Source organism: Lingula anatina, chromosome 5 (genome assembly GCF_051362555.1).
Source record: "Lingula anatina isolate TDL-2025a chromosome 5, LinAna3.0, whole genome shotgun sequence".
Classification (NCBI taxonomy): domain Eukaryota; kingdom Metazoa; phylum Brachiopoda; class Lingulata; order Lingulida; family Lingulidae; genus Lingula; species Lingula anatina.
The window spans coordinates 23,315,914-23,328,772 of record NC_141771.1 but is presented as its reverse complement, the minus strand read 5'-3'; the positions used below and the strand labels follow the sequence as shown (position 1 = coordinate 23,328,772).

Here is a 12,859-nt window from a genome sequence, read left to right as displayed (position 1 = left end):
GTCCTTCTAGAAGCGGGAATTGATATTTAATTATATCATGACAAGCGTCGATGATGGTTCCATTTAGCCAACCGCAAGGGTCAGTGATTATGTCGCGGTCTCTGACGTTCAAATTTTCTTTAATAATATTCCTGTCAGCCGGGATCCACACTTCTCTGCTGTAGCTGATGTCCCTTTGAAAACTTTCATCGATGTGTTCCGCGTCCAGAGTTAAGTGTTCCATTCCGTGGTCGATGTCTGTGTGAGTTAAGTGTTCCGTTCCGTGGTCCAGAGTTAATTAAGTGTTCCGTTCCGTGGTCATTGTTCCGTTGTTCCGTGTCCCGAGTTAAGTGTTCCGTTCCGTGGTCGATGTCTATGTGTTCCGTTCCGTTCCGTGGTCATTGTTCCGTTGTTCCGTGTCCCGAGTTAAGTATTCCGCTCCGTAGCCGTTGTCTCTGTGTTCCGCGTCCAGAGTTAAGTGTTCCGTTCCGTGGGCGATGTCTATGTGTTCCGTTCCGTGGTAGTTGTTCTGTTGTTCCGCGTCTAGAGCTAAGTGTTCCGTTCCGGTGTCACATACATCACCCACCCGAGGTTTTTTCCTTCCAGGCTTTGCTCTTTTCGGCCCTCTTGCGTTTTTCCTGACAGTTGATAAGTTTTTGAGGCCTGATTTCTCTAATGGCAAATTGATGCTCATGGGCACTGCCATAAGGTGCACGCACCCATCTTTCAGTGGACAACTGCATGACGGTGGCTTTTCCATCTGCACCCTTTGCATAAAAGTATGATTTTTTGTATAATGGTTGTTTCCTAGGTAATTTTTTAGAACTGCCGTTTGTCCACCTATGGCCGTCTGCCCTCCAGTCTTCTTTTTCCGCCTCCGAATTGGCTTTGAAAACAAATGTTTGTCCTCCTTTTGGTCGAAACGGAATGACGTCCACTTTCTCAGTGTGATTAAATAGTCGACACACTTTATCTGTTGTTAGCGGGGCGTTTTTTTCAGATATTGTATCAACCATTCTCTGCGCCATCGCGCATCTCTAAGCGTTGCCGCTGCTAGTGCTATTGTAGCATTATGGTGATAGCGATTATGACGTAGACTCCACAGTTTGCAAATAGGAAAACAAACAACAAATATCTCTAATTTTTATTGAAAAGAGAAAAGAAACATAAAAGACAGTAGTGAGTATTGGTGGGGTGAGATAGAAAACACATCATCCTTTCCTTATTCGCTGTAATTTAGCCACTTTATACACTCTCAAACGTCTATGACTTATACAATGGTAGGGTTTAATTTGCTACGATAAAAGATTAATCACCATTGAAATAAAAACTAATGTAATTTCAGGAATTTATTGATAAAAAACAATGAGCTGACGCATATTTATAATTTTGATATTTTTATTTAGTAAAAATATTTTCTTGTTTACTTGTAATTGTAAATTTATTAATAGTCTAAGTTATCTGTGACGTCACAATTTTCTTTGGTTGTTATTGGAGCGTTTGTTTTCTAAGGCCGTTCCGCACTGTTGGTTCCGCAAGCCAGCAGTCACAACAATTAAACGTTCCGTCTTTTATGCTGTTCCGTTCCTGCGTCGTGTGTTCCACAGTAACAATGTTCCGCATTATAGTCTGTTCCGCTGTTCCGTTGTTCCGCTGTTCCGTGTTTTAGGTTTACTGTCTGATATTTTTAACCCAGTGTTGTTGTTGTTGCGGTCGTCACCTTGACGCTCACCTTGACTTGTCAGTAAACGAGTGTCGTAAGATAACCAAATGATTATTTTATTATTACGTTTTCAATGCTGCTATCGAATTTGGTGTTTTTAAAATGTGCTTTGGCATAATAGAATGACAGTTATTTTATTATAGTTTTTTCAGGTTGATGCACCCGGTTTATTAATAATAGGACGATTTTACGACACCCGTTCACCGACCAGTCAAGGTGACCCCCGAAGTGTGTAAGCCGTGTCAACATTCTCTTTGGAAAGGTGGACATCTAGCGATCTGTTTATAATTTGCAGTGACTTTTCGACTGGTGTACTCAGGTATTGCTACAAAAAACGCTCTGCTGGTTTTGAAATGAAACCACATGTACAGTCATGAGAAGTACGCTACTAATAAGATTATGTATCGGTGTGGCGATAGGGGGCATTATGGTATTGTTAATAACAATGCATAAGAAAACAACGCCCCCGCTCCAAAGTCTCTCCGGAGGACCAAGCCACGTCGTGGATGAAGGGGCGCCGGCAGGTACTAGTGCTAGCGGGTCTAACTCCAATATCCCAGGTGTCTGGGACTCTGTTCCGACGCTTGAACTGTTCCTTCGCATGTACCACAAACACCATCATCTTTACGAGAAGATCTTCAAACCCAGCTTGATGCTTTTCTGGCCGCGTCATATTCGTGTGATGGTTATCTTAGACAATGAATCGAAAGAGGACCATGCGTTGGAAGCAACGATAAGAGACAGCCCGCCTTTTCCGAAGGTTTTCTTTGAAGACCCCTACCCAGAAATATACAACCATCGAGGGCCAAGCCGTATGCAGCGGTCGATGTTTTATCCCGAAAATTACACCAAGGCCGAGTACGTTGGCTACGTGGATACAGACACTCTGTTCGTTACGGTTGTTACGCCGGAAGACCTTTTCAGAGACGGCAAACCTATCGTGGTCGGCGTCATTGGCCAGTTTCTGACGAAAGAATGGGGAATGACAACAATGAAGCATTACAATTTATTCGGGACTGGAGAAGTCATGAAATGCATGTCATACTTTCCTGTCATCATAAAAGTAAAACATGTTGTTGAATGTCGCCATTACTTGGAGCGGTTACATAAGAAATCTTTCGATGCAATCATTAAAGAAATATCAGTCGACAATCTCTTTTCTCAATTCAGCATAATGTGTCAGTGTATATACACTCTCCATCGCAAGGAATACATCTTTCGCATCCAAATGCGCCCAAACGGAGACTTCAAAGCCGAACTCCCCGGGAGAGCACCTCTCAAAACTTACAAAGAAAATTTTACGACGGAGGAACTATCCCCCATCGCTAGAACTTCAATGCATTGGAAATATCAGACAGTACCCAAACAGGAACTGTTGAAAACACCGTACGACAGGGAAACTTACTACCCTCAAGCTCTTCTGATGGGGATTTGCTATTCCGGTGGCTTCGAAATGTGCCCGAATCACTGTAGATTTTTCAGTAGGAGCGTCATTCAAAGAGACCTGTTTAATTTTGAGTTCACCGACTGGACCTGGCACCCGGGCTGTATGAAGGCCCAAGAAAGACACTACCAGGATGTGAACCGATTGTTGTCGTATTACAAATCGCATGGATTCCCCATATTTGGCGAGAAAAATCCCACCGTGGCATGTGATCGAATTTATAAAATGCTTCAGGTCGATAAAAAGTATTCACTGATTACACCAACGTAGGCATGGCTTTTCAAAGTTTTAATATTAGTATGGGTATCTCTGATATGATGATGAAAGTAGTTCTGCGACAGGTAGATTTTACATTTTTCACTTGGTGTGAAACAGAGGTATACGTATGTGTAACGGAGGCCGTGCATTTGAGTTATATGCTCTAAGGGCGCATTCCCATAGATTTTAGATCGATCTATCCCCGTGGGGAGTTTCACTAGATTACTGTCAGATAATCCGGCTTAAATGTCCGACCCGCCTACAACAAGCTGTAAGGGGGTAATTAACTTTCGTGCCCGCTCGGCTGACAGCTATTTAGCGTGAACCCCCAGGGAGTTAGGTCGATCTAGTTGGATCAATCTAAACCCCATTCCCAGAAATTAGATCGGTCCAAACTAGATCGACCTAACTCCCTGGGGGTTCACGCTAAATAGCTGAGACTCCCCACGGGGATAGATCGATCTAAAATCTATGGGAATACGCCCCTAATCTCTGGGAATGGGGTCTAAAACTCGGGAATAAGCTCTGTGTAGAATCAGGACAAACCAAGACGTATTTTTTTAAACAATTTTTTAAAGACACATATCTTTTATATTTTTTACTGTCTGATATTTTTTAACCTAGTGTTGTTGCTGTATGAGATTATTACTTTCTTTGTATTTTCAATATAATTTTTGTCAGTGTTCATATTAATTTAATTTACTTACTGTAAGACGCAATGAGATTTGTGGAAATTTTTTGTGGAAAAATTTATATTACTACTGTCATGTTGAGTACTGCATTGGGTTAGATGGTAAAGTCTATACAGCTTTCCATACAACTTTATTTTTCATCTACTTTATTTATTGATCTGTTTGCTAGCTTTATGTACTTGATTTAATTTTTTTGCCTTCTGTAGTTACATAGTATGGAAGCAATGTTTTCGTCTGTCATTTGTTTGTTTAAAAACTTCGTTCACTGCTTGTATTGAGGGCCATGTGTAACATGTTTTACGTTCTTTAAATATAGTTTTTATGTACAGACACAGATGTGTCTGTACATATAGCCGTCATCTGCGTCTGTCGTCGCCGTCGTGGCCGTCGTCGCCGTCGCCATGCACTTTTACCAATAACACGATAAGTGGAAAACTGTTTTTTCTTTTGGCTTAAAACTTACAGAACTAATGAATATTCATAATACGCAGGTCAAGTTCGAAAATCAGCATGATCGGGTCACTTATAGGGAATTTATGCTGTTTTTTCACTTTTTTCAGCATAAATTAAGCACCGATAACACGATAAGTGGAAAACTGTTTTACTTTTTGGCTTGAAACTTACAGAACTGATGAATATTCATAATACGCAGGTCAAGTTCGAAAATCAGCGTGATTGGGACATTTTTAGTGAATTTAGGCTATTTTTTCTCTTTTTTCAGCATAAATGCAGCACCGATAACATGATAAGTGGAAAACCATTTTACTTTTTGGCTTGAAACTTACAGAACTGATAAATATTCATAATACGCAGGTCAAGTTCGAAAATCGGCATGATCGGGTGACTTGTAGGGAAGTTATGCTGTTTTTTTTTTTTACTTTTTTCAGCATATATGCAGCACCGATAACACGATAAGTGGAAAACCGTTTTTTACTTTTTGGCTTCAAACTTACAAAACTGATGAAGATTCATAATCCGCAGATCAAGTTCGAAAATCAGCATGATCAAGCCATTTTTAGGGGAGTTATGCTATTTTTTCACTTTTTTTCAACATATATGCAACACTGATAACACTATATAAGAAAAACAGATAAGCCAATTGTCATTATACTTACAGGAATGGTCAATCTTACTAAAATGCAGGTTGAGTTGGAAAATCAGCATAATCTGGCCATTATTTTAGAAGTTATGCTGTTTTTTCACATTTCCTCAGATTCAATTCTTAAGCATGTTAACAGTCTCATTATTTAACTAATAAGATACGTAAAAGTGTTTGTTTGATATTTCCTGCATCTTTACAACATTGTTAGTTGATTATGTAAAAATGATGGTAAACTTGATATCGTGTATTGTGTAATAAAGTGTCAAAAATGGAAATAAACTCATATCATATCATATTGCAGTTTTTTAGATTCAATCATCAACTATGTTCAGAATCTCAGAATGGAGGAAATTGGACATTTAACACTGCTCTATTGATATTTTCCCATTTCATCAATTTTCTAAGTTCGTCATATAAAAATGGAAGTATACTGTTTATTTTGTTTTGTTTAAAAAGTGTTAAAATGGAAATAAACCCATTTCAGAACAGTGCTGTCTTTTTTACAGTTTGGCATTTTTAAGATGTGACTTTGAAGTTCCATGAGCCTGCAGATCTTTGCTAGTCACATTTTCTGAATATCCATGATACTAATATTTTATGATTAAAAATTGATGGTCATTATGCTGTTAAACATTATGTAATATTGCATCAAGATTCGAAGAAACCCATATTTTGGGCACTGCTCCCATGATGACCATTTAAAGAAAATCATGTCACTTACTGTTATCAAACTTACAGGAAAGAAATATGGGTCTAAAATACAGCTTCAGTAGGCAATGCAGTCTGTTTGGTAATTTTTTCTGGCAGTTAAACAGTTTTTTGTGAAAATTTAATTTTTCACTTATTGGCATTTCCAAGGTGATTCTGAAGACCTTTGCTTGTCATGTTTTCTGAAAGTCCATGTTACTAATATTCTATTAAATAAAAATTGATGGTCATATATGCTGTTAAGCATTATGTAATGTTGCTTCAAAATAGAAGAAAACACAATTTTTGGTGCTGCTGCCATGATGACCATGATGGGAAAACCGTGTTACTTATGACTGTCAAACCTTAAAAAAAGAAACACTGTACTAAAATGCAGCCTGAGTTGGAAAAGCAGTCTAATTGGCTTCTTTTTCTGGAAGTTATACATTTGAGTGAAATATTCATTAACTTTTTGGCATATTCATTGTGGGACTCGGAGCTCCCATGGACATGAAGCCGAATGGTAATCAAATTTTCTACATGTCCATGCTATTTGTAATCAATAATCAAAAATTGGTGATAATTATTCTATAATTTATTATGCAATGTTACATCAAAATTTGCAATAATCTTTTTGCACTGCTACTGCAAACATTATGAAAAGAAAACTGTGTTACTTATTATTATTTTTAACTTATGAGAATGATTTTTAGGATTGGCATGCAGTTAAAATTAGAAAGCTAGGTCAATTGGGTTATCGTTTATTATTGAATTTATGCAATTTTGTGTGAAATTTTCATTTTTTTATTCTGGCACTTTCTAAGTATAAACTTGAACTCTGATGGGCCTGAAGCCTTATGCTTTTACTTTGGTCGGTGTTACCTGCTGTGCATAATTAAAATATGATGTTGACTTTGCAGTTAAACATAATGTATCATTTCATCAGAATTGGTAGTCTCCTATTTTGTGCATTATTGTTTTGTGCTTTTCTTAAGATGTGACTTATGGGCCTGAAGGGTCTTTGAGAGGGTCAGTCTGTAAATTTCCCTTGGGTATCACTTAGCTTAGCTCTGAGTTATAAAGTAATTTGCCTAATTGATTATTAATAGGCCATTAAATGAGATTACATAAAGCACACTTGTTGATATCTCCCTGTAAACTCCCAAAGGTTAAGCTCTCTGCTAGATTAATAATAAGGAAGCAGTGATAATTATGGAGGTAAATTATGCAGGTAATATATATATGTATATATATGTATATATATATATATATATATATATATAATCAACAATTGCTGCCTGGGCAGAGGTCTGCACTCTCGGAGTGTTTTTCTAGTTTTGTTTATTTTCCTTAATAACTTTTTTCTCAAAAACACTTGCATTTGTGATATTTAACCGCCTGAAGCTCTGCACATTTTCTGTATTTCCACATAAGCAGTTGTATGTTATTTATGTTTTCAAACATTATGTAATATTATTTTATGCACTGTCATCATTTTTAAAATATTGAGACTTTCATCATGTGACTTTGGTCTCTCATGGTCCTGATACTGTAATCTTATTAAAGGGATAGATTGAGACCATCTTCTGGGTCAGCTTCCGGAAGACGTTCGGATTTTTAAGTTTATATTGACTGATATTTATTATTTTTTTCTGTTGGAAGATCAACAAAATAGAGGATGGATCAACAAAGATACTTTGGAATACTGTCAGAAAATATCTCTGGGTCAGCTCCTGTTATTGACCATGTTACCTGTTGTGCATGATTAAAATTCAGTGTTGACTAACAGTGCTATTATAAGCATTATTTATTATTGCATCAAAATTGGCAAAATGACCTATTTTGCATCATTATTTTCTGTTTTTTGTCTGTACATTTGACAGCTTTGCTGCCTTGTTTCAACATTTATGCAACACTGATAACACAATATTTGAAAAACCATTTTACCTTTTTGCTTGAAACTTACAGAAATGGAAAATATTCATAATACGCAGGTCAAGTTCAAAAATCAGCATGATAGGAACATTTTTATGGAAGTCAGCTGTTTTTTTCACTTTTTTCAGCATATATGCAACCCTGATAACACGATAAGTGAAGAACTGCTTTACTTTTTGGCTTGAAACTTACAGAACTAATGAATATCTATAATACGCAAGTCAAGTTCCAAAATTGGCATGATCAGGGCATTTTTATAAAAGTTTTGCTGTTTTTTCACTTTTTTTCAGCATATATGCAACACCTATAACACATTTTGGCCAATTGTCTTGAAATTCACAGTAGTGATCAGTGTTACTGAAATACAGATTAAGTTTTGAAAATAAGCTTGATCAGTTAAAGTTTGGTTAAGTTATGCCTTTTTTTTTTTTTTTTTTTTTGTATATAAGTGTTTTTTCCTCAAATTTAATTCTCAGGCATGTTAACAGTCTCATTTTTGAACTAATTAGATATGTTAAGTTGTTCTTTTGACATTTACTGCATCTTAACAACATTGTTAGTTGATTATATAAAAATGATGGTAAACTTGATATTGTGTATTGTGTAATAAGTGTCAAAAATGGGGAAAAAAACATATCTTTACAGTTTGTCAGATTCAACCATTCACTATGTTCAGAATCTCAGAATGGAGCAAGTTGGAAATTTATAATTCTTCTATTGATATTTTTGCTTTGAGAACATATTTTTTTATTGATCATATAAAAATGACAGTAAATTAATTACTTTGCTTTATGTAAAAAAGGTGTTGAAAATGGAAATAAACTCTTTCAATACAGTTTTCTCTTGTTTACATTTTGGGATTTCCAAAGTATGACTCTGAACTCTCTGGGCTAGTCACATTTTCTGAATATCCATGATACTTTTATTTTATTATTAAAAAAATTATGGTTATTATGCTGTTAAGCATTGTGTAATATTGCATCAAAATTTAACAAAACCCTATTCTGGGCACTGCCTCCGTATGGTGGTGAAAGGAAAACCATGTCACTTGCTCTTCTCACACTTACAGGAAAGAAACATAGGACTGAATTACAGCTTCAGTTGAAAAATTGTCTCATTAGTTAATTGTTTGGAAGTAATACAGGATTTTTGTGAAAATTTTTATCTTTCACATGTTGCAATTTTCAATATGGGACTTAGAGCTCCCTTGGGCATGAAGTCCAGTGGTAATCAGTTTTCTTAATGTCCATGTTTTTAATAGTAGATATTTTAAAATTGGTGGTATTTAATTAGTTAATCATTATGTAATGTTGCATCAAAATTGACAAAAAACCTACTTTGTGCTCTGCCACCATTAATATTATGTAAAGTAAAGTGTTACTTTCTATTTTTTTTAACTATTCTTACAAGAATGATTCTTAGGATTGACATACATATATATTAGAGAACAGCTCTATTGGATTATCATTTTTATTAAATTTATGAATTTTTTTGTGAAATTTTCATTTTACTCATTCTGGCACTTTTTAATTGTAAACTTTAACTCTGATGGGCCTGGAGCCTTATGCTTTTACTTTCATCAGTGTTACCTGTTGTGCAAAATTAAAATTTGATGTTGACTGTGCAGTTAAACATAATGTATTATTGCATCAGAATTGGCAGTCTCCTGTTTTTTTTGTGCATTATTGTTTTCTGCTTTTCTTAAGGTGTGACTTATGGGCCTGAAGACCTTTGATAGACAAATTGTGTGGTCAGTCTGTAAATTCCCCTTGGGTATTCACTAGGCTAATTTAAGTGCTGTAAACTCATTTACCTAATTAAGTGGCCATTAAATGAAATTTCATAAAGCACACTTGGTGATATTTCCCTGTAAACTCCCAAAGGTTAAGCTCTGTGCTAGATAACATAGTGTCCATAATAAGGAAGCAGTGAATAGCAGCTTCATAGGAATTATATTTTTGTTGTTTTCATTTTAATTTTTTCTCCAACACTGGCATTTTTAAGATGTGATTTTTAACTCCCATCCACCTGAGGCTCTGCACATTTTCAGTATTTCCACATAAGCAGTTGTATTGGTATTTATGTCTTTAAACACGCTGTAATATTATTTTATGCACTGTCATCATTTTTCATATATTGGGACTTTCATCATGTGAATTTTAACTCTCATGGTCCTGAAACTGTATTCTTATTGAAGGGGTGGATTGAGACCATCTTCTGGGTCTCCTGGAAGACAGTCAGATTTTAAAGTTTATATTAACAGGTTTCTGTTGGAAGACCATAAAAATGGAGGATGGATCAACAAAGATACTTTGGAATACTGTCAGAAAATATCTCTGGATCTGCTCCATGTTACCTGTTGTGCATGATTAAAAATCAGTGTTGACTGACTGTGCTATTATAAGCATTTATTATTGCATCAAAATTGACAGAATTTCCTATTTTGCATCTTTTTTTTCTGTTTTTTGTCTGTACATTTGACAGCTTTGCTGCCTTGTTTTTTTATTTTTTATTTCATAAAATACATTAAAGGTATACTGTGATGAAAAAACGGGTTAAAACTATCCATTAGGTGCCCAAAAGTCATTTTTGAGTAATGAAAAAAAGTTCTTACGTTTATTTAGTTTTTAAAGCCGATTTTATGCAGGTGTGAATGTACCGTATAGCTAAAAAAAACACGACTATTGGTACGCGTATTATCGATAACTGATTTAATTCTCGTAAGATTACCATCCAATTCTTTGTGCATTCCTGGATATTCAAAGAGCATTCTAACAATTCCGAGTGCATTTCAAATATTTTTACCCATTCTTGTGGCCGGCTCGAATGTTTTTGTCATGTCAGAATGTAGTGAGAATATTTAAAATGCAGTCATAATGTAGTTAGAATACTATTCAAATGCCATTCAATAATTTTCCACTTGGAATTCACTTCGAAAGTTTCTAACATTCAGGCCGACCACAAGAATGGGTAAAAGTATTTGAAATGCACTCGGAATTTATAGAATGCTCTTTGAATATCCAGGAATGCACAAAGAATTGTCTTTCCAACGGCATTCTTGTTCATTCTGCCTCTAGTGTGACGGGGGTATTATATAACCTGGTTATTATGCCCCTATTTCACACAGACCACGAATCGCCAAGAATTGACAAATTTCAGGATTCGTGGTTGAATCGTAATCAGTTCGTGAAGTTCTTAACAGATTCGTATATATTCGTAGTCAGTTCAGTTCAGCTTAGTTCAGCAATTCTTGATCAATCGCGAATTCGTGGCCAAAATTTTGAGTTGTTCAAATTTTTGGCCACGAACTCCCGATTCCAAAAATCGTAGTTAATTCGTAGCAAATTCGCATTTCATTCTTAGGCATCGTAACTGAATCGTAATCGATTCGTAGGCATTCGTATGTATTCTTAACTCTTTCGGGGATTCGTGAATCACTGGACTGACCACGAATCGGCTACGAATCAGTCACGAAATTCACCGAAGCATGCACGGAGGGGAAATACCACGAAATGTCAAGAATAGTCCAGAAATCACTTTTATTTGTACCCAATTCGTGCATGCATTCGGCAACTCCTTGCGACTGAGGTTGCCAAAAGGTAGCTAAATGGTTGCAAGCACAGTGTGAACCAGGTTTAACACGTACACTCTCAGGTGAAAGGTTTTCTTAATTGATGTATAAAAAAGCAAGCAACTACATTAAATAACAAGCGTGTTAGACTGGGGCACCTTATTAGCATACATTAAAATATATGTCTTTGATAAAAAGCAATTAATAGTAAGTAAATTAAATAATCACGTAAATAAAGTAAATTAAACAAAACAAAACGGGTCAACCCAAAACTTAACAAAAAAAAAAAAAAAGGATATAATAAAATCTAGTCATCCCATGGAATCACATATCTAATCAAGCTCAAGGAGTTCATTGTTGACCATACAGAGGCGGGGCCAGAAGTAAAACCGTTTGGTTAAGGACATGGTTTCCATGCTGGACACCTGCTGGTATTGACCTTGACCTTGGGTCTTCATACTGGCAACCACTCTGTTCACCTGAAATACCACAAAGAGGCGAAATTTGATGTAAAATATGAGCTACACATAACCCACAAGTTCAACAGCAACACTGTACTAAATGGGTAAATGATTATATTAGTTAGCTATGTGTCAGACTCGGTACTAAAAATAGAGAAATCCTCATAAAGTTTTTAGTAAGGTCTATGTCAGTAGTGTCAAAATATGTGTGCCAGCCTTTTGAATCTGGGAGTATTTTATTTGCACAACGGCTTATATATCCCAGGCACCACTTGTTTTTTTTTTTTTTTGTTTTTTGTTTTTTTTTTTTTTTTTTTTTTTTCTATTTTGTTTTTTCTTTTCAGACAAGGGTAGCATATCAATATGCTAATGTATACAGACTTGACATTTAAAGGAAAAAAATATTTTTTCCAAACCATTTTCATCATTTTTTCCTGTTTTGCTGATATGCTAAATGAAAATAAGTATTGAAATCGTGTTTTATGACTTTTAATAAACTCTATGACGTCATTGTGACAACAGCTCATTAATTGAATTCGCCACTAAAGCAAGCAAAAGTACATTCCCTATTCTAAGTAATACGACAACTATTAAAAGCGATATTTTGGATCGCCTTATTTCCCAATTATCATCCGTAAAAGAGTTACACGCCCCACAAAGGACCCATAAGTCAGTGTCTAGTCACAGCAACGGATAAGCCTGACCCGGTTACACATGACCTTATCTGGCTGCTACCAGGGCTCTGAAGCGGCAAGGAATTGGTCAAATCTTGTGGTTCAGTTTTGTTGTAGGACATGCAGGCCGTTGATAAGGCGAGTAATGACCTACCCACATATTGTCTGTGGTTCAAATATATATATATATATATATATATATATATATATATATATATATATATATATATGGCGATTTATATGACCAAGGTAGCTGTTCATTCCCTTCGTTCGTTGATTTGCTACTGAAAGTGCTCTGTGTGAACGGGAATCTCATCGTGCAACCTTAAATTT

At 35.9% G+C, this 12,859-nt stretch overlaps 1 protein-coding gene across 1 annotated transcript; it reads left to right on the top strand.

Annotated features, from left to right (window-relative positions):
• Positions 1-1,474: 1,474 nt before the first annotated feature.
• LOC147761926 (uncharacterized) lies at positions 1,475-8,655 on the top strand. The gene is made up of 2 exons (XM_087012863.1): positions 1,475-1,648; positions 1,855-8,655. The coding sequence occupies exon 2, from the start codon at positions 2,076-2,078 to the stop codon at positions 3,414-3,416; it is 1,341 nt and encodes a 446-aa protein (XP_086868989.1). The 5' UTR covers positions 1,475-1,648; positions 1,855-2,075; the 3' UTR covers positions 3,417-8,655.
• Positions 8,656-12,859: the final 4,204 nt, after the last annotated feature.